We start from the raw sequence: 27,736 nt of genomic DNA, 5'->3' as shown, positions 1-27,736 counted from the left end.
GGAGGATGTTAAGAAGCTGCTGTCAAGACCAGCATGGTGTTTACCTTCTTGTCCCTGTCCCCTCGCACCCACCCACCATCCATCACCTGTGGTGCCTCTTCAGCGTCCAAACTGCCCGACCCCTCGGCCAGTAGTTCTGCTTGGTGGCAGCAGGTGACAGCAGCATTATTTACAACCAAACTCAGGAGGAGCAAATTGCACTTTGTTGGCAATAGGTTGTTGCACCCGGCGCTGCTACAGCCGTCACCAGGCGAGGGGGGACGTCACCCTGGGGCTGCGCTGGCTCTCACCCACCTGCACGTCGCTGAGTGCCCGCTGCAGGAGAGAGCAAAGAGCAGGGGCTGAGGATCAGGCAGGGCAGCTGCTGTGGACAGGGAGGGTGTTTCAATACTACTGGCCCCTAGAGACTCAATTCTTCCCCGGCTTCCCACTGGGCAAGCTCTGCCAGTCCCCGTGTCTGCTTTGTGCTGCCCAAACCCAGCCCTCCTTACCCAAGAATGTCCCACCATGACAACATCTGCTTTACTCTCCACAGGGATGGTGCTTGGACCATCAGCCCTCATGTTGTCCTCCTGCACTGGCCAGCCAACTTGCACGTGAGAAAAACTGCACTTTACAGACACTGAAGTGCACGTGCTCACAAAAAGCTCATCTCAGTCCCACAGCTCAGATGCAAGTAAAACGCTTCACTGACATCTAACAGGAAACCCCTCACTGGCTTTGCAAAGTGCAACTCACCTCAAACTTGCTCATGAATTCTGCAAAAATGCCAAAGAAGGCTTCAGAAGTTGTCATTTTTGAGTCTTCCCCAAAGAAGGACAACACCTTGCTGAATTCCTCCATGGCCTTGTGCTGCAGGTCGTCCAGGGACCGCATGGCAGGCTGGGCACTCTCCAGGAAGGACTGAGATAAGTGATTTAAGGGAAAGCAGCTGGTCTGGTACAGATCAGAATCACTTCTGCTTATCAAATGGCTGCGTTTCTTCTCGGGGCTAAGGAAAGACCTGCTGCAGGTGCAGGTGAAGGGCACGAGTGAAGGGAGCCTGCTGGCACGCTCAGCTGTCCCCAGCAGCCCCTCTTGGGTAGGACAGACCCCAGTGAGCTTTCTGGCCTTGTGGCACTGGGTTTCTGCCACACAGGGGCATGTGGACCGGTGGTCACCACAAAAGCTGTTCCCCACACTGGCTGAGAGCGAGGGGAGGGTGGAGGTTCCCACCGCACTCCCACCAAGTGCTCAGATGGTCCTTTCCCACCCGCCGGTCACAGCCCTGCTGATTACCAAGGAGGCACAAAGACAACCGAGTGGTTTTACTTCAGGGCAGCAAGTCACATTGGTGTTTTACCCCTTTGACAGAAGGATACGGTCATCACAATCGCAAATCTGTCCTCTGCGGTCGCTGGCATGTTGTGACAGGCCATCTGTATGTCACTGACGGTGGTGTGCAGGTCTTTGAGGTCGGCTGTCAGTGTCCTCTGATTCACTGCATGAGAAGAGAGGATTCAACAGAATGAGGAGACTTAGGGCTGGCTTGTTCCCCGCAGCAAAGCGAGGGCAGCGAGCACGGGCCACCAGTCAGGGTGGCTCAGGCTGTCGGTACAGCCTGTCGATGGTGTCCAGGACATGGGGGACAACTAGATCTTCTGCTGGCTGCTCAGGCCAAGATATGCCAAGAACCTCAAAAGGAACCTGTGCCAAGCGCAAGGAGCGTAGAGGACACGGTGACACAGGGCAGTGATGGACACACAGGTCCTTGGGACTGGGATGGAGCGTACAGGACAGCAGGACAAGGGATGATTTCCAGGCTGGCATCTCATCACAGCGCCAGTGTTCAGGAGAGCGATGAGCAGGTCAGAGCCTTTGCTGTCCTGGGCAGCCAAGCCTTGGCTCTTGCCCGGGTGAGGGGAAGCGGAATCACAGCATCCCCGGGGGGGTTGGGCTGCATGCTGCAGCCGTGGCACCCTGGGTCTGTGCGAGAGCAAAGCTGGGTGGCCCTGGGTAGCACCTGGCCTGCAATTGTGTATAAAGTGGCAGGATTTGGGCAGCAGGGAGTCTTCAGTGACAGCAGTGCTAGTTAACAGGCCAGATACAAAATCCAGCTGGGAAAGCTACAAGTATAGACCTTCGTTGGAGGAAAGGTACATCTCTAGGCTTGAATTTTCTCCTGTATTTATCATCTGTAGCACTAATTCCCAAGGGAATTACTGACAAACAACAGGGGATGACGTGCAGCGAGAATGCAGTCTGTGCTTTGTGTGCAGCCAGCTTGTTGTGCCACCATCAGCACAAGCTGGTGGGTGACAGACCCAAGATCTATGTGACACTCCTTTTTTATTGCAACCAACGATGGTGACAGCACCAAAGCTGCACCCAGGATGGAGGGAGCAGAGCAGCTTCTGGCACCTCCCTGTTCTGTGCCGCATTTGCACAACAAGAGAACTCTGAGCTTGGGAACCCCTTCTTCAAGTCAGAAGGAAGGTTGGGGTTGGGGATAGAGCCCTGTCTGTGCACTCCCATGTGCAGCAGCATGGGACGGATAGAACCTCCCCTGTCACTAAGCTCGTCCCTTCCCACCCCCATCCTCTCGCTCAGGACCATTCTTCACTTGTTTCGGCTGCCATCCTGCTCCTGCCAACGTTGTGCAGCCCATGACTGATCCCAGACCCATACAGAACCAAGAGACAGTGCAAGGAAATGCAGAGCTTGCAGATGCCTTTGTCCGTTTACCTTTGGCAGCAAGTGGCACTGTAGGAAGATCGTGGGCAAAGCCCAGGAGCTCAGGGAAATGTTGGCTGAGTGATTTGGCAAGAATGTGCAGGAAGGTGGATTTCCCATCGACAGTCTTGGTTGTGTTCAGCTGCAGCAAAGCAAAACAAGTAAGTAGATCCCTATGCAGAGGAGAGTGGGTTTCACCAGGCACCACGTATGCAGGGGCTCCTCCTTGCTGCTGAGCTCACCCTGCGTTCACGTGCGAGGCAATTCCCAGCCATGCCATGTGGATTAATGTTTAAATAGGACTTTTAATGTTTATACAGCATGTTACACCCAGATCAGTGCCAAGGAGATGCTAAGCAATGCCTCCCTCCCCCAGCACAGGGCTGTCACCCCGTCCTCCACCCCCAGGACTCCCCCAGGGACCTAACATGCAATACAGACCCTTGTTTTCTCCCCTTGCAGCCAGAAAGCCGTGGGCTCTGACAGCACCTGAGTGCAGGTATCACACTGAAGGACCAGATCTCTCTGAGGTCAGCCCTGTGCACCATCCTGCCCTCCCACTCCCGCTGCACTGGGAGCCTTGTACCCGCACACACCGTAAACCAGCACTCAGAGCCCCTGGCAGCAGTGCCTCCTGCCCAGGAACACGCATGCTTTGCCTTACCTCTGTGAGAAAGTTGATTTTAAAGCCTGTTGTTTTGCTGGTCTTGGGCTGCCCGTTGTTCAGATAGTTTCCCATCGCCAGCACAAACTGCAAAGAGAAACCTCAGTGAAAGACAGGCCAGTGACCTCCAGCACTTATACCATCTCCCATCTCACTTGTACCCGCTTTTATCTCACAGAGTCCAATATGTGGTAGGAGCAGAGGTAAGAAACCTCCCTCTGTCTACAGGACAGTGGGACAGTTCACGTTTTTGGTGCCAGATCACTTCTGCTAAGGGGCCTCGTACATGTGCTCATAGATTATCATTAACAAAACCATATCACTTCATTCAGAGGATTAGATGAGTGGCTGCACTGCCTGCAGTGCTCCCGTGGGAGCTGGGGACCCCGGTGGCTGTCACCAGAAGGAAGGGCTGTTCTCACCTCCAAGATCTTAGCCAGCTTCTTGCTGCTTTTCAGCTCCAGCGAGGCCTTGCAGATGCACTCATAGCTGGCTTTGATCTCCTCTGTCTTCTCCTGCAGAGTGGTCTTAAAATGCAGGCTGCGCAGACGGATCTTGTATTCAGGTACTGACAACATCTGAGAACAACAGGAGGAGAAATTTACTACTACTACCATTAGCTGTAAATCACCACTAGCTGTAATCCCTCCTATCTGGTGTTTTTCCTGGCATATTGATTGCCCTGTTCATGGAAGCAGTGGGCACTTATTAGTGCAGGTGACATTGTTGAACAGCTGGGACGTGTTTGTGGCTCGTAGAGCATAGCCACTTTGCTGCCATAGGACAGGAGGTTTCATGGCAACACACACAGTGACTTTGTTAACAGAAAATAAGTCAGAGTTGGGCAAAGTCACTCTTACCGTGGAGTGAACATCGTGGTGTGCTTTGGCTGTAAAACAGCCACAGTGGGAGCTGCCACACACCCCGGGTATCAGCCCGAGCATCGCTCACTGGTGGTCACTGTGACCAGTGCCACCAGTTCTTCCCATAGAATCACAGAATCATTTTAGTTGGAAAAGACCCTCAAGATCATCAAGCCCAACCATTAACCCACCCCTGGCACTACCCCATGTCCCCGAGAACCTCATCTCTGCGTCTGTCCAACCCTGCAGGGATGGTGACTCCACCACTGCCCTGGGCAGCCTGTTCCAATGCCCGACAGCCCTTTGGGGAAGAAATTGTTCCCCAGATCCAACCTCAACCTCCCCTGGTGCAACTTGAGGCCTCATCAGAGCAGGAAGTTCTCTTTTCACACCTTTACCCCTGGCCCCAGGGAGGCAGCAGACTCCCCAGAGCAGACCAGGTCCTGCCTCCACTCTGCCCTGTGTTCCCTCCCCTCCAGCTCGCAGCAGGACATCCTGGGGACACCAGGGACCTCCTCACTCCCAGAGCACATCTCTGCCCATAGGTACCTGCAGCACGAACTGGTCGGGCTCACTGAGCTTGCCAGGGTTCTCCTTGTAGCTCTGGAAGCGCTGGACCTCCTCCCCGTCTGGGGCATAGAGCAGGAGCTGCTTGATGTGGGAAGGCTCCAGCCGGTCTGTCTCCATCGTCATGAGGATCTGGCGCAGCTCCATGTGCGAGAGCTTGAGGTGGGCAATCAGGATGGCTGCGGAGAAGGGGGCACGTCACTAGGGAGGGGAGGAGGATCAGACCCCGGGGGTGGCTGCGCTGGGACAGCATGGGACCGGGAGAGGAAGATCAATCTCTCCACAATGAGTGACGTAGACTTCTCCATGTGCCCACAGCAGCATAGGGTCGGCCCTGGGGACAGGAAGGGTTTCCTCCCCAAGGCCCTGCTGCACAGGGACCCAGGGATCGCTCTGGTCCTGCAGACCCCCCCAGGTATTGCACTATGTGCATCATGTACATCACCAATGCATCGTGCTAGGATGCTGGAAACGACCCCCAGTGCATCCTGTCCTCCCACATTCCCCATGGCCAGGGGCTCACAAGGTCTCCCTGAGCCCCCACCCTCCATCACGCTGCAGGACATCCCGGAGAAGCAGCACTGACCCTTCCTGGGGGCCCTGCACCTCTCTCTGCCCATGGGGCTGTGTCAGCTCTTCCTCTCACCCTCCCCAGGCCCATGAGCCACATCCCATCCCCATCTGTTCTTGAAAACCTTCTTCTCCCTCCTGCCTGGGGCTGAGCCCAGCCCAGAGAGGCTGCAGGAACAGACCAGACCAGCAAAGATGTGCTGGGGTTGTGCTCATGGGATTGTGCTCATGGAGCCTCTTTCCTTTTACCTTTCCAGTTCTCTACAGCCTGGGTCCCATTTCTGGGCTGGTTTTGGGGCTACGTTCACCGCAACATTTACTTACATGTGTTGTAGGCCTTTTTGTGGGACAAAATTTCAACCACATCTTTCTTTTTAAAGTTTTCAGGCATGAGAGTTGGCTCTGGAAGAGAAACTGAAAGATTTAATCATGGGTAAGGACAGGCTCAGCTGGCTCCAGCAGGAAGAAAACTGTCCTGAAACAGTGAAACTATGAATGAAAGAGAGGATAAATGATGTTTTGCACACAGCAATGGCTCCGGGAATCCTTGAATTCTGCGATTCAAAGATCTCCTCAATGGAGGACTCAGTTGGAGCTGAAAAAGGTAAAACAAGAGGTGAAACACACAGAAAATCCCAGACACACCCCCAAAAAATACAGCCCCTGAGAAGAATCCCATTTAATCCCAGTTCCACTGCCAACCCCACCTGTATCTGCTCCTTGCAGGAGGGCTTAGACATCTCGTGGGCATTTTGCTACTCCCAGTGTAAATGCAGCAGCTGCACTGCCCCACAGGATGGGACCACACCGCTGTCACCCCGGATGGCACCACCCCTGCCAGCACCGCCTGGCATCCCGGCCTGGACCCGCTCACTGGGTTTGCAGCACCCAGACCCCGGGGGCTGGGGATCTTGGGGGGTGGGTCTGCAGGACACCCCACCTCAGGAGCCATGGGAAGGCTGTGCTGGCCTACAGACCCCACATGTGGGTCTTGGAGGAAAATAACTTATTATATGTATAAAAAGTGTTGCCTGTAACGCTCTCAATGGGCAGAGGAACGTTTTCATGGCTTTTTCAGGGCTGAGTTCTCAAAGCAACTGAGCTGCAATTCGCTTCCTCTCTCGCAATGGTTGCGGCTGCTGCAGCACAGCGCGGTGTCTGCACACACCGACACGGCTGAGCGCCCCGCTGCACAGACCACAGCAAGCAGGGGCCGTGCACAAACCATTCAACACGTGGTGCAGGTTTGGGCTTCTGCTCATTGCACACCAGGTCAGGAAGCAGCACTGAGGACAACAGGGAGCGAAACCCTCCGTCTGAGTTTCACTGCCCTGATCAACTGAAATGCAGAGAGAAAACAGATAATGGCAGCGAAGAAAATTAAGGGAGATAGGCAAATAATCTCCACCTTAATGATCCGCTGTGCCACCAGTCACAAAATCCTGAGGGTGAAAGAATTCTGTGCTGTGGGGTGATGGCAGGACCAGGCATCACCTCGCTGCCCACTGAGCCCCAGTTCCTCCCAGTGCCCCGGTCTCTGGCTGGTACCAGGACGTGCTCTGTGGCTCAAGTACTTACTTGTAGGTTTCTGCGTCCCGAAGTGCAGCTCCAGGTCGAGGTATTTGACCATATCACTCAGCTTGTCATAGTCCGAGTCTTCCCCAAGCTGTGGGAGGATGAAGAGTCAGGGGCTGTGGTGGCAAAGGGGACAGCCCAGCGCTGCCCGTCTGCGCTTGGCCACCGTCAGCCCACCCCACACTGAGGCCTGTTTCCCCACAGGGAGCCTGGACAGGTTGGTGACACTGTCCTGTAACTGGAGACTCGGCCACCATAAACCCTGTCCAGAAAGCAGAGCCTGGTGACTTGCTTACCTCTGGAGGGGACAGTTTCTACATGGGTCACTAAGCCCATCTGGTGGGACCCGTTCTCATTCCAGAAGAAACGAAGGAAACTGGAGATTCACCCCATCAGCATTTCCCTGCACCCTGCAGCTGGCAGCCCTGCCCCGCAGGTTCATCTGACTCCTGACACAGCTGGAGTCCTGCAGAGCTCTGCTGCTCTTCACTTGCTGCTCGGCCATGATTGCTTAAGTCAAGGACAAAGTGTGAATTCCAGAAACTTCAGGGTTTTTTGCATACAAAAAAATCACCAGGCAGAATCATCTTGTTCTCCGGAGTGCTGGGGAGAGGGACCTGCAGGATTCCAAGTGCTTGCTGCGAGGTGGGAGCCCGTGGGGCTGGAAGGTGATCCCACAGCTCCCCTCTGGCTGCTCAGGACACGAAGAACACGGCACGTCTGAACACAGGAGTTAACTGCATCGAGGAAGCTTCTCACTACTGAGACTCGAATCCACCTCCAGCATTCTGCATCTCCGCAAGTCCATGGTGCCCAAGGATTATCACATCTAGTCTCAGCTTAGCTTTTGCTTTCCCTCTCCGGTGTCCTCCCATGCCTCTCTACTCTCCCCATCACGTTGCTTTCAACTATCCTCATGTTTTTTGAGTGACAAAACATCCCACAGCTACAGAATGTGTGTGAAGGCAGCTCCTGCCTATGTCAACCCACAGAGCGCAGGAAAGCAAGTGCTCCCCAGCACACTGCAGGAAAAAAACCCACATTTCAGGTGCTTTCCGGAGCCTCTTCTCACCCCAGCAGATTTGCTCCAAACAATTAAAGGGATGAAAATAAATATGAGACTTTCTGTACCACGTCACCTTCAGAGTTCGTGGAATGTGTGGCCCAACAAGAGGTGATGACAAGATGCTCTGGGAGGGGACAGCTCCCCCCGCACCCACAGACGTTCCCACCGCCCTGTGCAGCCTTGGCAGCCGCTCCCCATAGCGTGGTTTGAACCCTCATCTCTCCCCATTCCCCGTTCGGGGGCCATACCTGTCCCCAGATGGTCCCTTCTGAGTTCTCCACCTGCTCCCAGCGCAGCCTCTTGACGCTCATGTGGTTGGACTCACTCCTGCGGTGCAGCAGCCCCCGGTGCAGGGGGGGGGCACAGGGCACTGGGGGAGGGGGCGGGGGGGGCGGCGGGGGCGGGATGGGGTGCAGGTGGCTGACAAGGGATTTGGGGGCAGGTGACGTGCTGGCCTTGGTGGCCTCTGCCTTGGAGGGGACGGTCTGGGGGTCATGGAACTGCAGGGGGGGTGGAGGCGGGGGGGGGCTGAGGGGAGGAGGGGGGATGTGGTCTGAGAGCGTGGAGTAGGTGAGGGAGCTGCCCTCGTCGCTGCTGCTGATGTACTCGCTGCTGCTGACATCGTTGGTGACGTAGCTGCCCTGGTCATCGTGGAAACTCATCTGGGAGAGGGAGAGGCTGAAGGTGGCACCTCATCCTTCACCCAGCCAGCCCTGGGGGGGTCCTGCCCCAGAGCGGGGTGGCCCTTGTCTACCTCCACCACCCCCAGAGCCCCAGGATGTGTCCCCAGCGGCTCTGCCCCCGTCCCGGTGAGATGCAGGCTGTGTGATAGATTCTCTATGGCCAGCACAAAGACCATGCACCTGCAACATACTTACCTCCTCGTAGTCATTCTCGGGAGTGAGGAAATCATCCACGATGGTGACCCGGTGTCCCAGCTGCTCACTGAGGGCGTCCAGGAACCGGTCAGTGTCACGGCTGCGTGGGGGCCTGGAGAAGGTGAAGAGCTTCTTCCGTCGTGACAGCGGGCTGAGCGGGTAGTGGCGGTGCTGGGGGGACGGGGCCGGGCTGCTGTCCAGGCTGACGTAGGGGTTGGACTCAGTGCTGCTCGGGGAGGCCACGCTGCTGTGCAGGCGGTAGTAGCACTGCTGGGAGCCCAGAGCCTCGCTCGGCCACGAGATCCCCGTCCCCGGCTTGCGAGCACCTGCGGGACAGAGCGATGCCCGGGGTATCCTGCACTGGGTGCTCCTTGGGGCACCCCCCTGTGACGAGCCCCAGCGCCCCCGAATGCCACATGAGATGATGGTGCAGCCAGCAGAAAGGAGCACAGGGTCCCGTGGGATTTGCCATCCCGCACACTCTGCTGCCCTCCTGCCGATGCAGCTTTGCAGGAGCCATCGCTGGGCTCCCACCGTCACCGCTTTGTTATAAAATAGCACCAAGTGAAAGGTGTTTTTCCCTCCATCTGCCTGGGCAGCACCATCCACCATCACCTGAGACCCCCCCAAAACTTCTGCGGGAAGCTGGTCCCTACCTGCAGCGTGTGGCAGCTCCGGGGCAGGAGGCGATGCTCTGTGCCGGGCAGCGTTACCCATCTTGCCAGCAAAGCTGCCAATCAGGCGATTTTCTAACTCTGCATAGACAGCTGACATCTGAAAAAAAAAGGAAAAAGAGCTGCTCTTGATGCCCGAATCGAGACAGGGCTTGTGGAGAACCCAGAGACCTGCAGTGTCCTGGGGACAGGACAGCCACGCCAGCCCCCAGGCTCTTACCCTTTACAGGACGGCTTCACCCCAACCCAAGACTATTCTGTTTTTTCTGAAGATCCCCAAGAGCCTCTCCAAGGCTGCAGCAGATGCTGACAGACACCGGCTCTATTAAAGCTGACTAATTGCCCCGGGAAGCGATCTGGGTGACGAGCTCCACAGCAGGGATGCTGTCAGCCACCAGCAGGTATTTATCCTTCTCCCATTCCCTCTTTTCCACTTTCCTGCATCAACATGACAGGACTCAAGTTCTCAGCCCTCCCTGTGAACACAACGGTCCTGCACACGTTGACCAAGTGCTTCCCAGAGGCTCATCCCCCCAGCCCCAGGAGGTCGCACCATTTTGGGGTTGGGTGTCTCCGGGAGGGATGTGCCATCACCGGCCTGTCTCTCTCCAGGGATCAGGCGAACTGGGACCTCTACGGTGTCACTCTGACCTACTGGGAAAGGAAGGGACAAACCAGTCAGGATCCCGTCCCGCCAGCTGCAAAGGAAACCCTGTTTTTCGAGTTATGTCCATGGAGAGCTTCTGCTCGGAGGTTAATGGCTGGAAGAACATTGTCTGCTTCTTATAATTAAATGGTTTGTGCAGGGAAGTGAATGAGGATGAGCCCCAGAGCCGGCTCAGACTCGGTTTAAGGTTAACACGAGAGGTCGCAGACTCTGCTCTTTCCGCAGGGCAGCTGAGGACACGGCTGCTCCCTGCAGCTGGCGAACATCTGCCCAGGCCAGCAGCTCCCCCAGCGAACGCAGCTGTTCGCCACTCTCCTGCTGCAATCACAGCCAGAAATGCTCCTCAGAGCTGGGTTAGAGAATCTTCCTTGGGGAAATGTCCTGGAGCTGACTGGCCTGACAGCCAAGGAGCACGGCGCTCCCGGGGGAAGCTGGGAGGAAGGTGCAGCCGAGGGGTGGGGAGGTCATGGACAGAAGCTGTTAGTGCAGGTCAAGTGCCCTTCACAATCAGCTAAGACTGATGGAGGAATAATAATTATCACTCTCTACAACTGCCTTGAATGGAGTTTGGAGCTGGGAGGGGTTGGGGTCAAGGAACAAGCACCAGGATGAGAGGAAACGGCCTCAAGTTGTGCCAGGGGAGGCTGAGGTTGTATCTTGGAACAATTTCTTCCCCAAAGGGCTGTTGGACATTGGAACAGGCTGCCCAGGGCAGTGGTGGAGTCACCATCCCTGGAGGGGTTGAACAGATGCAGAGATGAGGTTCTCAGGGACATGGGGCAGTGCCAGGGGTGGGGTAATGGTTGGACTCCATGATGTTAAAGGTCTTTTCCAGCCTAAACAATTCCGTGATTCCATGAATAAGCAGGATGCCTTGTCCCACCATCTGAGAGAGGAGGACAAAGACCCAAAGGACTGAAAACACAACCAGCAACCTGGGGTGCATCTGGAGGAGAGGGTTCAAGATCTGGGGGCTGTGGAAATCCCTGGAGCAATACAAACTGGTTGGGATTTTCAGAAGAATGGGGAGATACAGGGCTTCTCTCAGAAAGGATGGTTTGTGCCTCGAGTGCAGTTCATCAGGAGTCTCAAAATGGCACTGAACCATGGTCACCTTCCTCACATGGATTCCATAAATGCTTCTTTCCCTGTCAATTTGGTGGTGTCCAAGAAAGTTCACAGCTGAAACTGTGCACCCCAGAAGGGAGCGCTCAGACCAGCATCAGTTCACATCTGAGCAATGGATTGGAAACAACACCCAGCCTCAGCCCAAGTGGGTAATTATTGGAACTGCTCATTTCAACTGCTTGTGAAAATGGGGAGTTGCAGTCACAGCCTCTTCGCTGGCTCTGTACCTGCGTCCTTTCCCACCATCCACGCTGAGGACCAGGCCAGGGTTTGTTTTGTGGCAGAGCAGAGGTACAGCTCAGGCACAGCCCCCAGCCCCTCTACCTGCAGCGGGACCCCCCGATCACCCACCTGCTGCCCCCCCCTCATCGGGGCGGGGGGTCCGCAGGCTCCCCCGGCACAGGGATGCTCCTCGGACGGAGCTGCGGTAGCGATCCTCTGCGTCCGGCTCGGCTGTGCGGAAAACACCCTTCGTCAGGCTCGGTCGGTGCGCGCCAGTCCCCACAGCTCCCCGCTCCTCCTGCCCTGACCCCTGGGACTCGCAGCTGCTCTCTGAGCCTTTCACTTGGCCATGACCTCTTGACAGCTGCCTGCCCCCCCCTAAATCCCCATGCTGGGGCCAGGGAGCGAAGCAGGTCACACAAACAGTGCAGGGGGTGGATGCCCAAAGATGGGACATGCAGTTGCTTTTTCTAGCAGGATTGGCATCCACCAGCTCATGGTGCACGAGAAACCCCAGCCCTGAGCCGGCCTGACCCAGAGGGATGCAGCTAATACCTTCCTGTCCTCAGGGGACAAGGTGGGAGTGGGGACCAGCACCAAATGCTGCCTGGGAGAGACACTGTCTGATGGGTTGGTTCATGTGCAGTTTGACGTGACAGCTCAGAGAGGCTCAGACCCACAGCAGGATGGGGACAGCAGAGCATCAGTCTCCGTAGTATCCAACAGACCAATGCTCAGACAACCCGATACACACAAACATCTGAGATAGTCACCGAGTTTGGAAGAAGCCCAGATAAAGGACTAACCCAAATTCAGAGATCTCTGGCCATCACGCTTCCACGCATGGACACACACATAATGCACCAGAACAACCAGAACTTCACGTGGTCAGAGAAAAGCTGAAAGGAACCAGAGAACTGGGAACAACAGCCCCAAACAGTCTGATCCCAGGAGATTCACTCCTGTGCTCTCCTCCTCTGCCAGGGCTGGAGACTCCTGCCTTGGATTCCTGAGATACAGTTGCAAACTGCAAATACATCAGCTACTCTCTGAGATCTTCTAAGGCTTATGAGCTAATTTTACGATCTAAATTCTTAGGAATATGCAACATGTTAGGTGGCTTGAGCCATGATTCTGCACACACAAAAACAAAAACTGAGAGTACAAATTAGGTGAACAAATACCCAACAGGAGTATTTGCACCAGGACTTGGAGCTGTTTCTCCCTGTGAGGTGAAAGGCTGTGCTAAAACAACTGTGTTCCTCCAAAAGTCTCTCTTCAACCAACACCTCTTTCATATGGTTCTACCTACAGAATTTAAAATGAACATATCAACACAACGTAGAAGAATTTGAAAGCAATTAAGAAGCCCAAATCCAAATATTAAGACATTTAAGTCCAAATTTGCCCTCACTTTTCTGCCGTTGGACCGCAAAGCCCCTAATCCTCAGCAAACCACAGCTGGTTTTGGTGTTGCCGCAGCCCCGGTGATAGGGAGGAGGAGAATGCCCAACCACCTGCCGGGTCTCTGCTCCCCAACCTCCAATCACAGATACCTGGAGGACATCCCGGGGACATCTCAAGGGACATCCTGTCATGGCTTATTTTCCCTCTCTGCTCTGAACGCTGCCCCTAAGCCATCCACATCCTTTCCAAACCTCTAACGACCCAAGCAGCTTCCAAAAACCTTCACTCCCAGCAACATCACCTCTCAGTGCAGAGTTTCCTTCCAAAACTCCACAGCTCCGTGGTGCACAAAAGAAAACCTCCCGCCTGACATTTACAGATCAACCTCACTGGTAACAGGAGCTGGAATCTCCTGTGTGCTGCTCGACACCCCACACAGCCACCAGCCCCATGCAGGCAGCGTGCAGGCAGGAGCCAGGCAAGGCAGAGCTGCCTGCTCCCTCGTCACCCCAGCCTGCTCCCAGTGCCACTGCCAAGGTCCCCAGGGACCCGGTGGGACATGGCGTGTCCGTGCTGGAGCACAGGGGTTTTTCCTCTCACCTGCCAAGGACTTGTAACCAAGAAACCTGGCAATCTTTTGCTGGCAGTGCTCCTGCTCTTCGTACGTCAGCAGCTGGTAAATAAACTGCCATATGACTTGCTTGGCCGGTGTGTCCAGCACCGGGTACACATCCACAATGAGAGTGTCAATATTCCTGCAAAATCAGAAAGAGAGGGCTGGCAGTGAGCGCATCCCTGCAGCACAGCCCCGCCACGCCGTGTCCAGGGCTCCGGCACTTCCCTGCATCCCAGCTGCTGGGTTTGGCTCCGAGTCCTTGGCACAAAGAGGTTATCTCGGAGCAGAGGTGCTGGTCTGCGAGCAGGAGATGGAGCCATTTAGGACATGGAGATGTGCAGCTGGTGCTAATGGGGAGAGCAAATTCCAGGGACCAGCAGCAGCTGCCAGCCAGGTATAAAACCTGGTTCGTGAGTCAGCTAGGGTGTCTAGGGAGCAAGAGGGGCAAGTGAGCACCAGAAAGCAAAGAGAAACCCTAGAAAGTCTGAATTTTAGCCAGCAGCAGGTAAGTAGGCTCAGGGAGAGATGCAGTGGAGAGGGTGGCTGGGCTGGCAGCCTCAGAGGACTGAAGGCTCAGCCTCATTTTGTTCTGTGGTGTGTAGAGATGGTGAAAGGGCTATTGTGAACAGCAGGGCTGAGCACCCGATTCGGGGAGGAGGATGAAGCAGCCTGGGGGAGGATGGCTGTCCTGGGTCGGAGGGCTAAAGTCAGTGCTGAGAAACTGAGGCAAAGATACTGGGTTAAAGCTCGTTGCAACTATTACATCCTTAGTGTAGCAGTAATAGTAAGAACTTCTTAGGAGAGCTGGAAGGAAATTGCATATGTAGGACCAAACCTGTTGTCCTGCTGTTAGCTGAAGGGGCCATCAGTGCCCTCCCAGGCGCAGGGAGAGTGAGGGGTGAGGAGGCTCAGAGGCTGCAAGGGCTCCATTAATGAAGTGTCCTGGGGATCTCAGAGGCCAGGAGGGATGAGAAGCGATAGGAGCCATCCAGAGCCTGCCAGCAGCTACCTGCTAAGCTTTTCCCTAGTTCAGCGCTAATTTGCCTTTTCTCTTGGCTGTGAGGAGCCTGCTTCCCCTTCAGAAGAGTTAAAAGTTAAAGAGCTGCTGAGGCTGGCGGCTGCTCTGCCCTGCAAAGCCTCTGCTCCTACCAGATGGTTAGTCATGCGCAAACTGCCTGGGGAACCAGAGCCCAGAATGGGGGTGTCCTGACTCTGTCCCCTTTGCTGTTGGGAAGTGCTGGTATCTGCATGCTGCAGTGGCAGGAAACATCAGCTGAACGTTTGGGGATTTCCCTCCTTGGTGGAGCAGTTAGAGGTCACAGCTGGCTTGTCTGGGACCGGCATGCAATTAGGTCATGAGGAATTATTGTTAAATGGAGCAGCGGCCTCTGTGTGGAGCCATCTGGGGCAGCTGGAGGCAGGAGGAGAGGGTGGGTATGTCCGTGTCCATGCTACACCGTGCTCCCTGCAGGCAGCAGCGACAGCCCCAGCTCAAACGCTGCTGGGGGACCAAGGAACATGTGCTGCCCTGCACTGGGACCTGGGGATTGATTCGTGGTACTGGGGTTCCCATCCTTGTGCCGCTGAGCAAGAGCAAACACCCTGCTAGGATGGGGTTGGCATCTCCCAGCTGCAGACCCCAGGGACTGGGTCTGCCTCACCAGCTGCTCCGGACCTGAACTGCCCAACTGAGGAGTCCTGCAGAAGTAGCATGTTCTTGAGAGAGCACGGAGTGATGAATTCTGCGTTCCCAGGGCAGTGTTAGTGATAACAGGGCCCCAAGAGGGTTCACTCAGCAGGTGCTGGGGGGATTTATGTGGCTGTGCCTCCCCAGCACCTGCCAGCACAGCAGCACCCAGGCTCCCTGCAGAGCATTGCTTTGTCAAACTGAGGATCTGGACCCCCTGATCCTTTAGTCTTTACACTGCAGGCTGCTCCACCATTGCAGCAGGAGCTGGCCTGGAAGCTGGAGTTAGGTTATGGTTGGACTCGGTGATCTTAAGGGTCTCTTCCAACCAAAATGATGCTATGATATGTGGTTCATGGGGGACCTGGGCTCTCAAGAAGCAGCTGAGCAGCCTGGCTCTGTCAGCTCCACAGGTGCAGATAGAGGCAGAAACATCTCCCAGTGCAGAGAGGGATGATTATTCACCACGGTGCAGAAAGGTTAAAGACCAAGGGCAGAAAACAAAGTCACTACTGAAAGCTGTGAGTCTGCCAGGGGCTGGGTTTCAGCCCCTGCAGCAGGGCAGGGAGGATGCTCGACTGCAGGACGAGGGCTCTGCCAGCCACAGCCATTCCTGTGCTGCGGCCAAGATGCTGAGAAGGGGGAGAAGACAAGGATGAAAAGGGTGAGATTTACTGAAAGAGGTGAAACAGGATCTGTGGCCATCGGGGATGGCCAGACAGCAAGAGAGCTCATGCCCTGGGGGACCAGAGTTTTTATGAGGGATTAAAGGTTGACTGAATTAACCTCAGAAGCCAATGGGTCTGCCCTGTCCTCAGGCAGGACACCTGGTGAGAGATGGGCACGTGCCCACACGTACAGGGAAATACACAACTGGGGAAACTGGAGAATGCGATCCCAGCAGAGCTCAGTGCTGCCAGCCTCACTGCCGAGGGCTGCTGTCTGCTCAGAGACCGGCTTGGACGTGGGCATCACTACCAGCATTGGAGGAATGGAGCTGCTAGGGAGTTACCGATGTTGGAAGAAGCCTTCCAGTGCTTTGCAGATGGTGTAACGCTCGGGAGGAGTCAGCAGATGCTCCAGCTGCTGGGTGAAGGTCCTTCCTTGGATCTTGATGCTAGAGGGGAGAATCTCTGCAACCCACTGCAGGGAGGTGAGGGCAGAGGAGCTGCTCGGGGAGTCAGCAGAGTCAGAGTCTGCAAGGTGCAGGTAGAAAGAAAAAAGAAAATTCAACAGACAAAGTGTCTTAACTATGGGTTAGAAGGCTTGTCCCAAACCAAGGGTCAGTACTAGGGACAGCTTCACCTGTGCACAACCCCTGCTCTATAGAAACACAAATCCTGATGTGCTGATACAGACACTGTTACACCTAAAAAAGCAGATTTCAGTCACTGGAAGGCAGCAGGTGGCAGGATGAAATAGCGCATCTGGAGCTGGGTCTGGCTCTGCCTTCCTCCTGCTCTGGAGCTCATGGCTGGTCCAGTAGGTCCACAGTTTTGTTTTTAGGGCACATGCAAGTGAATTGGTAACACTGGGCTCCTGACATGAAGCTCAGGGGACTCAACTGCTGCTCTGGAGGGAAGAGACAGTCCCTGATCCTGGCCCTACGTGTTGCAGGGCAGCACCCTGATAATGCACCGACCCTCCTGCCTTGGCACAGCTCTGGCAGCACCGCAGGGACCGAGCCCTGCCCTGGCTGTGCTCCTGCTGCTGGAACCCTGCTGACAGTCACCCGCATCGCCCAGACACCCTCATCTCCCACTGCCTCGCTCACCAGCAGCAACATGAATTATTCATAACAGCAGCAGTTATTCCAAACAGCACAGTCCATACACAACTACGGGATGTGCACAGCGACCATGGATACACAGGGTTGGATTACTGCAGTCAAGTACACGGCACAGGCTGCACGTGAATGACATTGGCAAGGGCTGTCAAGGACGATCATACAGGAGGATGAGCCCTTCTGGAGAGCAGCCAAGCCTGAGATCAAGCCTGATCCCAGCAAGCGGGCAGCAGTGAGAGGAGCAGCGTTAGGCTCCAGGCAGCGCCTAAACCCTGCTGAGCCCACGGCGGGTATTTGGCCATTCCCTCCTGTGTGGGTTTCTGCAGCTCCAGCCCCTCCTGCGCTCTTACCGTTGGAGACGCTGACGATCCCTTCTTCCACCACCAAGGTGGGCATCGCCCCGCTGCCCTGCAGCATCGCCACCACCTTGTCGTGGGAGCAGTTCCTGCGGGGACAGGAGAGCCGGCTCAGCGCTGCCGGGCTGCTGCCTGTGTGGGCAGTGGCTCTGGGTGAGCAGCGCTGACATGGAGCTCCCAGCTGGCTCCATTTATCTTGCAAAAAACCTCACCCTGCTGCTCGGAGCCAGGCAGTGCTGGGCTGTGCCGCACTTCCCCTGGACTCTGGATCTTTGCTCTGTCTGTGCTGCTCAGAAAAGAGCCTCCCCAAGGGAGCGTGTGAATCGCACCCCAAGCCCTCCGCTGTACCCGCAGCACGGAACAGCCGCAGGACATCCCGTGGGCATCCTGCAGGGCTGTTCCTGCAGGCAAAGCCAGCGTTACTTTAAACTCAGACCCAGAAGATAAACTTCCAATCTAAATGATACAGTGCTGCTGGTCTCTCCTTGCCTGTCCTAATTCTGCATGAAAAGAAAATGCAAGGTGGATGTAAAATGCATTTTTGTAGGTAAAAAAAAAAATATCTTGGAGTGTCCTTGGAGAAGGGTACAGGCCAGGCTGGGCCAGCGCCTGCCAGAACGTGGGCTCAGAGGACAATCGACTTGGTCTGCTCTATTTTCTGGCAATGCTGCATCAGCCAACAGTTTGCTGGATCAGCTGAAACGTGAGAACCTGAGCACTGACAGACGCAGCATCAGATGTTTAACCTTTAAATATTCATCACTCTCTCTTACCCTGTAGCCTTTTCTAACCCTTTGCTCTTGCTTTTTGTGCAGAAAGACAAACCCGAGGCAATACAGGCTGCTGCCACTGCCCAGCGAGGTGCACGCTCAGCTCTGGTTTGATTGCTTTTGTTGTGCACAAATAATATGTAGAAGAATTAACTTCTGGGTGGAAATGCAATTGCCCTTGTGGTTTTAAGGTTATGATCCCATTCTGGGAGTGATTTGTGGGCTGGCTGGTGCTCTGCTCCCCCTAGAAGCAGAGCCCCAGATGTGTTTAACACATACAACTTAACCCACAGTGGCTCAAATCAGGGTCTGCGGCTGGGCTGCAATTGCAACACCAGTCATATATAGTATGTATGTATCATGCATTACACATGGTTATTTGCACTGGGAAGTGAAAGAAGGAGCAGGGATGGAGCTGAAATACTGCTCTTAGAGCCAGGTTTTGTAAAGGAGGTGTCTTTATGGGGCATAACCCCTTATGCGTCTCAGCAGACAGTTCTCGAGGACAACCAGCTCTTGTCTCAGTTGCACAGGAGTGAACAAGTGACCATGCACTTGGCCACTGCACCCCCAGGACCCTTTTTGCAGAGCTCTTACCTCATGTCCAGCCCATTGAGGAACAGGATTCGGTCTCCAGCTTTGAGAGCAGCTTTCTCCGCTGGGCTCCCTGCACGCATGGGGGACGAGAGGGGCTTCAGCTGGGGGTCCCTGCTCGGGGGGCTCCCCTGTGCCAGGGAACAGCACAGGGCAGGGACCCACTGGCTGTTCACTGGACACAGGGAATTATTTCGGACTATTCACAGAACACAGACATTTTCTACCTTTCAAAACAGGGAATGCATAAAGCCAAACTAAATTGTACCAACGACACTAGTCATTCAGCTCAGGGAAACTCTATCCCTGAGCCTTGTAAAAGTCACTTTTGCTATTTTCTAGCAAACAGCCAGCACTTAAAGTTGTGAGTTGCGACCAGAGATAAAGAAGTGTCTTTGAATCTTGGGGCTGGAGGTTTTCTTACCTGGCAGAACAGACTCGATCCACACTGGGGCATGGCCACGGAGCGTGAAGCCAAAGCTTCTGTTGCCTTTATAAACTCGCACAGTTCTGCAGGTAAAAAAAATAAAATTAAATACAATTTAAAAAGTAAATATGAAATCAGAGCCCAACAAAGATTTGGTTCTTGTTCCCTTTCCCAGCCCCTCAAAGCCCCACTAGCTTGGGTATCCCCTGAATCCCCAAGCCCCTGAGCATGGCCTCTTGCTCTGCATTAATTACTGAATTCATAAATCCACCATCCAGTTCTTCAAATCCAATGTGTTTTTATAGTGACCTTATATATTACACAGAATAAGAGAGACAATGTGTTTTAGAGGGTAAAGACAGGCTGATGAGAGAGAAATTAAATTCAGCCAGGAAATTTTGGAAGTGGCATTTGGAAATCTGCCTGCTGGGAGTCTGATTGGAGTTGTTCCCCGCAGGGAGCTGGGGGAAGGCAACATCGCCAAGATCATTTACAACCAGAAAGCCTGTTGTAGGGACATCCCCTTTCCTAGTGCACCTAGTGCATTCCTGTGAACTCGAGGGCATCCAGGAGAGGAGTTACCTGCGGGCAGCCCCCGAGGCCACATTGCTGGTGAGGAGCGAGGTGGTTTTGCGCAGGCTCTTGCTGATCTCCTCGTGGCTGCGGGGCACGGAGCTGGCGCGGGTGGACACCAGCAGCCGCTCCTGGTGGTCCTCGCTCCGGCTGCGCCGCAGGCGGTTGCTGTGCTGCTGGCTCTTGGAGCGGCACAGCTTGCTGATCAGGCTCTGCGACACCACCTCGTCAAACCGCTGCCGGTGCTTCTTGGGGATGAAAATCCTGGGAAAGCGAGACAAGGGAGGGGAGTGAGGAGCGGGGCTGGGGGGCTGTGGAACAGAGCTCCGGATCCAGCTGTATCTGGAAAGGAAAGGTCAGAGCAGCCCAAAGCTCTCCTGTGCTCTCAGCCTTTCTCAGGGCTGGGGACACCAGGGGTGTTGGGGACACTAGGGATGCTGGGGACACTGTTCATATCTCCTGTCCCATCCCATGCACGGCTCCATTGGGGTGAGGAGGTCAGACCCCTCCCACCCCTCGGGAGACGCTGGTGCTGTGGGGATGAGGATGGGCATGGGGACACGGCAGGCAAGGGGACATTACTGGGACTTGCTTCCCCTCGGGTCACCTCCCCTGTGCCCAGAGAGGCTGTTCTGCCAGCAGCCAAGTGGCCTTTGTGCCCCTTGAAAGGACCCCCCGGGACCCTCAGGGGATGCACAGCGGGATCCCAGGGGGAGCGAGGAGGGTCTGTCTGCACCACTCCCACCCCGGCCAGGAAATCACTCCTGTGACACCAGGAAATGCTTTTTCTGTTCCTTTTCCTTCTCCCATCGCAAGAGCGGGACACAGGCACCCCCCTCACCTGCTCCTACCCTCCCATTTGCACATTTGGGGGCTTCTAGAGGAGCTGTGATTTCCCAGTGTTTCTATAGCAACACCTCCCTGCACCCAGAAAGGCTGCCTGTGGCAGCTGCATTTGCTCGTTAGACAATAACACTGTGAGGTTCATTAGTGCTCCTCACCTCGTGGTGTGTGTGAATGCGCTCCCTAAATTAACATTAACACAAACCCCAACACTGCCGGCAGAGGAGGGTTGTGAGCATCACATCCAAACTGCCCAGCACCACATTCCCAGAGGGCAACAGAGTCAGAACTGGCATCAGAGAACCCGAAGCAACTTGCTCCGGGGGGCCATGACACCAGTGACACAGCTGTGACAATGGCAGCTGCTAAAGAAGCGTGGCCAGAGGGGTTGGGGCTGGCGGGAGCTCCTGCGGGTCTCCCCACGCCTTGGGCAGCTTCACCAAAAGGACCTGAAATCCTGGGTGAAGCCAGAGGAAAGGGAGGAGGAGGCTTCAGAGCCCAAATCTACCGGGACCAGGACGTCTCTGTTTCTCCCCAACAAAACGCAGAACTCAAAATAAAAGCTGATGCTCACACTGCGTAGGAGCAGGCAGATCGGCAGCCATCCCGAGGCTGACATATGCTCACGCAAAGCATTTAGTGATAATTTAAAACAAGTAACACATTGGTACAAATCACAGTCAATTTGTGATTAAGCAGCAACTGGAAAAGAGAGAAATCATGCTGATAAATAGCTGACCCAGCTGTCAGAGGCTCCTGCGGGAACGTGGGCTGTCACAGCACAGGGAGGACATGGCAGGACCCCCGGGCTGGGCTGCACGTCCCCTCCCACCCCAGAGAAATCCGGGTTCCTTGCAGGCAAAATGAGCACGTTCCTATTTAAACTGGCCAAATTAAACTGGCCCCGCTCGTTCCATCAGGGCTGTCCCACTTTGCACTGGCTGTGGCTTCACCTGCAGGCAAACAAACCTCCGAGTTTTGTAGCCAAGTGGGGTGAGCTCTATAACCAGGCACAGGACAGGAGGCTTTAGGGGTTTCACCATAGACTGACTCAGTGCTACAAGTAAAACAGTGTCTCATTAAGGAGAGGAACTGAGTGACTGCTAAAAATAATCCCATTAAAGCATGCAAAATTGTTTCCTTCTGCAGAACCCTATGAGAGCACTTGCAATGTGGCCTCAGGGAGCACGGGGTGCCCCTGTGCTGCTGGGGGCCTGGGTCCCCCGAGCTCCCCAACACCCTGCGGTTCAGCAGCTACTGACCTCCTAACTGTGTGTGCTCAGACCTCATCCTTAATGAGTGCCCCACCAAAGGGAGCACATGGGATGTCGTTAGACAGTGGTGATGCCTCAGCCTGTCCTCTGCTCCAGCATGATGCTGCCCATGCAACATGCACCAGCATCAGCACCGGCACCAGCCCATTTCTGCAGCATCCTGCCATGCCATGGGAAAAACCCGGCTTTGCCCATCAGTGTGGCACCGCGGAGCAGCACTCAGCTGGGGTTTCCATCTCCCAGCAAACCCCACCGGGGAGCGGGAAGCATGGATGCACCCACCCTGTCCAGGACAGCTCCTGTCCCCACAGGCTGCCCGTGGCAGGGCTGGAGACCATGCAGCACCAACCTCGAGCCTTCAGCTTCCTCTTCCTCCTCCCCATGTGCTCCAGGTCAGTCCTGGCACAGCTTGGCTCTGGGGCTCACATCTGCAGGGGATGTTCAGCACCTCTCGGTCCTTGTCACACTCACTATTTTTACAACTCCCAGGCGGGTCCATCACAGCTCCAAGCAGCCAGTCCCACCTGTGCAGCCTGCGCGGGCTGAGAGCCGTGTCCCCACCAGCCCAGCGCCCACAGAACCACCTTTCACAAGGGCACACGTCTGGTGATGGGCACCGAGGTCACCCGAACGCCCCACCCTGAGCTGGGTGCTGAGACCTGCCGGTGCAAGATGTGTCCCCTCCAGCGGGGCAGCGGCGGGACCATATGAAAGCAACCGCAGGTTTGCTGCAAGGAGTCCCTGCTCCTCGCTCCATCTCACCCGCTGCACACCCCAAACCTCCATCCTCCCGCCCAGCCCTTTGGTGGACAAGAGCCATGGAGACAAAGCAGAGCCAGACATGCTCCTCCTGCCTCTCCCCAGCCCTCCACCCCCAATTTCTAATCTGAGCTTTGCTTGAGGCCCCCCACCAGCTCGCAGCTGCTGCGGTGGGCACAGGCTGGTGGCAGGGCCACACCAGTGAAGGGGACCCGGTACCCTCAGCTCAGAGAGGCAGGAGAGATACCGCGGGGAGGTCTGCCAGGGCGCGAGGTGTCCCCAGCACACCCAACACCGTACACGACGTGCGGCGGCGCGGAGCAGAGACACGTACCGAAAATGCCGGGAGAAGCTCCGGTCCTTTCCCATTTGTCAGGGCACGGCGGGAACAAAAGGAAGACGCTTCAGATCCTCATGCAGCTGAGGCTCAGCCCCGGCTCACGCCCACGACGCGGCCGGATCCAACAACCAAACCGTGTGCCAGCCGGTGCCCCCCACCGCTCGGCACCCCCACCGTGTGTGGGGACCACGGAGAGATGGGCCGGCAAGATCTACCTGGGCTGAGCCCCTGCCTCCCCTCACCACCCTGCCACACTCCCGGTCCAAGGCGGAGGTTTTACCATCCACCCAGTGCCTTTTTTTAATCAATGGGGCTTGGGTGCCCGCGCTGCTCTCGCTGCTCCTCTCTGCCCCGGCTTGCAGTGCCGGAGCCTCTCGCTTTCCCTAAAAACTGCCGTCGCTGTAATTTCCAGCTGGAACGATCTCGTAACAGAAAGGAGGGCACGGCTCTGCGCCGAACTCCGGGGGGATGCCTCCCTGGTGCTAATTAGTTGACTTCTAAAGTGCTTCTGTTTAAATTGCATGCTGCTGTAATGGGTGAGAAACCTTAAAGGCGAATGGCATCGGCGGCGGGTGCGCGGCTGCAGGTGGAGCCACCCGGGCTGCACAGGACCTGGACAGAGTCATGGGCCCAAACCTCCCACCGAGCCACAGAGCACCATTTACCCTCAGGGTAACACAGCAGCACTTTGCATTAGGGATAGAAGATTTTTTTAAATCTTCTATTAAAATAACGCTATCTTTAAACACAGCACAGGCGTTTGATGAAGAGGATGTGAAGCTTTCCAGAGCTGCCAACATCAGGTGCGATCTCCAGGTAGCAAAGGAAGGAAAAATGAAAAATGTGTGGTTTAGCCCCAAAACAACTAGCAAAGACCTGACCTTGAGTCTATCAGTTTGCAGAAAAACACATCCTGAGGTAGATTAAAACACCGAGCTACACTTGGACTATGTCTGAACTGTGCTGTGCAACAGCTACCAGTGTGGAAAAGCACTTCCGCCCTGACAGCGGCTGCAATGCTAAAATTCACATGCTTTCAGGAGAGAAAACTCTTGTACTGCTTTACCCAGCTAACAGGACTTCTGCTTGTGGACCTGGACAGATTTTTCTCAAACCTCATCTACCTGCGTGCGTGGTCAGCCGGACATGATCCTATAATTCTATGATTTTATGACTCACTCCAGCCTGGCAGCGAGTGCAGACGTGTGATTTTCACAGGGGCTGTTATCCTGTTATCCCCGGTAATGAGAAGCTCCATAATCACTCATCCGGCTGCAGATGTTTTGCAGATGTGACCATTGTTACCATGAATAGGAATGAAGGTGTTTTTCCAGCCGGAAGTGCAGACATGGTGGGATGCGGTGACCGCCCATCAGAGCCCGGAGCCCCTTGCAGCCCTTGCCTGGCCACCCCACTCACCTCCAGGGACAGCCCCAGACCCCCAGCCCCTGTGGCAGCTTTTGGGGAGGGTCACCCTCTCACGACACATCCCCGCACTGGCTCTGGTGATGACTGGACCGTTCTGTGCTGGTGAGAGCCCTCGGAGCGGCACCGCAGCCCATGCCAGCCGGGGTCACCTTCCCTACCTGCAGCCGAGCGCCGGGGCCTTGATGGCTCTTGCCTCTCTCTGTGTTTTCTTTAAGCTACTGGAAAACACTCAGACCAAGGAACTGCTTCCCAAAATAAAAGTTGTGACATGGTGGTGGTTGCAAGTGGGCCAGGTGATATAATCTGCATTAGAGCCATAGTGACATTTGCCAAAAGAAATTAATCTGCTAACAGGAGATTTTGCACCGAGGCATTTTGGTCATGACCTATTTGAACTCAGCTGATAAAAAGGGAACTCTGCTCCCAGTTGTTTTCACTGCTGGCACGTTTGTTTGGGTTTTTTTTTCCTGCTGCCCTAATTCCCTTTTTTTGGGCAGTTGACCATATGTTGGGCTATCAGATTAGGGATTTTTTAAAGCGGAAGCAAACAAGAGCTGCTTTTCCTCCATCAGTGTCCTGCCGTCCACATGGTTTCACCACGGGCAGGACAGTGTCCACCTGCAGCTCTCGGTGCCACAGCGGGAGCGATGCGGATGGGGGGTGACCCGTGCTGCAAAGCGCATGAGCACCCAGGGCTCAGAGAGCCCCCCAGCCTCGGAGGAGCGGGTATGTGGGGGGGAGGACAAGCTGGAAAGCAGCACAATCCATAATATATAAATCCTGATGGCTAAAATGAAATTTCTTATCCAGAGACAGTCACAGATGGCTGGAGTATTTTAATACGGGGACATGCCAAGCGATTTTATTGCCATGAAAAACAAGCTGAGACAAATAGATTGTGTCTGAAGCATTATTAGAATGAACTCGGTGGAATTTCTCCTGTAATAAGGGAACCCCTGATGGGCAGCAATTTTATCTTTGTCCGGGATCAAAAGTGTCTGCAATCAGAGCTGCAATCGCCTGGGCCTGGCCAGCTGCAGGCATTGCTTTTCCCCCAGGAGCAAAGGAACCATAACCAAAGCAGCAAAGTCACAAACTACCCCCAACTATTCGCCCTGCAGCAGGGTGAAGCACAACGTGACCTAAGGGAGATCCACAATGACACACAGCAGCCTGAACAGCCCTGGAGCGATCACCTAAGGAATTAATGTGGCTGGATGTGCTCCCGAGCACACGCGCTGCTCAAATCCAGGTTAACGGGATGATGTCCATGTCAGCATCACCGCCCATGTTTTATGCCCCAGTTTGGATAGCAGCGCAGGCCAGCGATGAGGAAGGGACCCGTGTTTCCATCACTCCCCAATTCTACCGCAAGCAGATGTTTCAAAGCCAAATGCCGCTGCCGGGAGCCAGTGCAACGCTGGCACTGGCACCGCCAGTGTTGCCGCCGGCGCAGGGGGAGCATGTGGCACAAAGGGCAACCGATCTGCGGTGTTGTGCAAGTGCTAAACATGGGGGAGATAGCCCCTGAACTGCTCGTCTCCAGGGGTGACTTTGCCCCCCCAAGTCTGGGGCAGAGCCAGCAGCTGCTGCATCAGCGCTGCAGAGCACCTGGGTGCGGAGCTGCACTGCACCTCTGCCCTGCTTTGAAAACAGCTCCAAAATCAGAGCAGTGCCGAGACGCCCCTGGGGCCCCCAGCCTGCCCAAAATAACCCGCTCTCCCCACGCCGGTGCGAGACACAGGCAGCCCCTGCACACGCGCTCGGCACGGGTGGGTGAGCAGACGAGTCAAACCCCACAGCTCCCCCGGGACTAGACCCGGGCTTTGGCATTTGCAGGTGATGGAGTAACACAAAGTAAGAGATTTCCCTCTCCCCAGCAGAGCTGTGATGCCCACGATTCCCTGACGAGAGCAGCTCCGACGCAATCCCGACACTAAGAGTTAATTAACTTTTAGCACATCTCATTTTTGCAGTGCCAGGGGTTGCTAGATTCCAGAATTAAGCTGCTTTAAACCCATTCCCCTCCCAACCCCCTCGGCTTCCAGGAAAGGTCCCTTCATTACTCACCCAAGACAGCTCATCTTTCCCCCTCGCCGCTGGATTTCACCATTCTTGAGCAGAACTACAATTGTGCACTTTCCTGCACACACCAGCCATATGGGCAGGGGATGGGAGCAGGGAGGACCCGGTGCAGCACGTGCGTTATCCCCGCTATCCACAACCAAACGGATGAAGGAAATGTCAGCAAATTAAAATCTGCAGGAGCTTAATTCTGGGCAAATGGGATGAAATCCATTTGAGCTAAAAAGAAAAAAAAAAAAAAAAAAGCACCAGCAAATGCTGGAAAAAGCCCAGCCCGAGGACAGACGGGAGGAGGAGAGGTGTCTGCAGCCCCGGGTCTATCGGAGTGCTGAGTCGGGGGGTTTTGGGTTACATGGCACCGCAGCACCATGCAGGGGTCACGTTAAACCCTGGAGAGGGGACAGGCAGGGGAGGGAGGACAACCAGCAGCCGCAACGGCCCGAAAATAAATCCAGCTGGTGCAGAGGGAAGATCCAGTCAGGCCAGCATGGGGGTCAGCAGCAGATGGGGACGTACCGGCCACCTGGCTCTGCATGGCGGGGACCACGTGGTCACCCATGGTAGCTGCCACCTTGCACCCCACGGCAGGGCTCGGCCAGGCTGCCAGGGCCTAGGGCTGCTGGCGTGATGGACGTTGGGGACCCTTGTCCCCAGCATCACCCCCAGGATCGCCCCCAGCATCCCTCCCTCAAGATGTGCGGGTATGCAGGACTGTCCCCGCATCTCAGGTGGAAACAGCCCCCAGGGACAGGGGAGCTCGGCACAGCCCCGTGGGGACACCTGAGCTGCCGGTGGGTACCGTGTGTCCCCGAGCCTGTCTTCACACAGCTCCTCATGCCCACGCAGGGGTGGAAATCATCCACATGAACACGCAGCACCCCTAACTCGAGCACCGGGAGCCGCTCACCACCTTCCAGTGACTTACTAAAAGCGTTAAAAGCTCTTGCTCGGCAGCAAACCCCTGGGGTGGGAGACTCCAGGATAAGCACCTCATATCACACACGGCACCAAACACAGAGCTGCCCCCACTGCCCCAGCACTCCCACAGCTGGGAAACATGGTGTCAAAGCACCTTTTAAAAATTTTCTTGACTTCATTAAGATTACACAGGAAATCTTTTCCCTAAGCTAAATATTGCATTTCCATTAAACCAAGATTAGCTGCCTGATTTATGGCACCTCTTGCCCAGCCCTGGGGGCACAGGG

At 55.3% G+C, this 27,736-nt stretch overlaps 1 protein-coding gene across 1 annotated transcript in view; it reads right to left on the bottom strand.

Moving 5' to 3' along the window:
* Nucleotides 1–243: 243 nt before the first annotated feature.
* The window catches only part of GRID2IP (Grid2 interacting protein), a gene marked incomplete at both ends in the record, with an annotated part of 32,152 nt that continues 4,659 nt past the window's right edge, over nucleotides 244–27,736 (bottom strand). The window contains 20 exons of the mRNA XM_082064252.1: nucleotides 244–315; nucleotides 739–903; nucleotides 1,362–1,480; nucleotides 2,725–2,854; nucleotides 3,377–3,463; nucleotides 3,799–3,954; nucleotides 4,789–4,985; nucleotides 5,701–5,790; nucleotides 6,955–7,042; nucleotides 8,266–8,679; nucleotides 8,896–9,221; nucleotides 9,552–9,669; nucleotides 10,123–10,223; nucleotides 11,716–11,817; nucleotides 13,594–13,748; nucleotides 16,309–16,492; nucleotides 17,433–17,527; nucleotides 18,806–18,875; nucleotides 19,227–19,312; nucleotides 19,812–20,066. Coding sequence (XP_081920378.1) covers nucleotides 244–315; nucleotides 739–903; nucleotides 1,362–1,480; nucleotides 2,725–2,854; nucleotides 3,377–3,463; nucleotides 3,799–3,954; nucleotides 4,789–4,985; nucleotides 5,701–5,790; nucleotides 6,955–7,042; nucleotides 8,266–8,679; nucleotides 8,896–9,221; nucleotides 9,552–9,669; nucleotides 10,123–10,223; nucleotides 11,716–11,817; nucleotides 13,594–13,748; nucleotides 16,309–16,492; nucleotides 17,433–17,527; nucleotides 18,806–18,875; nucleotides 19,227–19,312; nucleotides 19,812–20,066 — 3,010 coding nt within the window. The remainder of the gene's footprint in view (nucleotides 316–738; nucleotides 904–1,361; nucleotides 1,481–2,724; nucleotides 2,855–3,376; nucleotides 3,464–3,798; nucleotides 3,955–4,788; nucleotides 4,986–5,700; nucleotides 5,791–6,954; nucleotides 7,043–8,265; nucleotides 8,680–8,895; nucleotides 9,222–9,551; nucleotides 9,670–10,122; nucleotides 10,224–11,715; nucleotides 11,818–13,593; nucleotides 13,749–16,308; nucleotides 16,493–17,432; nucleotides 17,528–18,805; nucleotides 18,876–19,226; nucleotides 19,313–19,811; nucleotides 20,067–27,736) is intronic.

Source organism: Streptopelia decaocto, assembly GCF_964273445.1.
Source record: "Streptopelia decaocto genome assembly, chromosome: 13".
Taxonomy (NCBI): Eukaryota; Metazoa; Chordata; class Aves; order Columbiformes; family Columbidae; genus Streptopelia; species Streptopelia decaocto.
The sequence above is the reverse complement of the archived record's forward strand: the minus strand, read 5'-3'. Positions and strand labels throughout refer to the sequence as shown.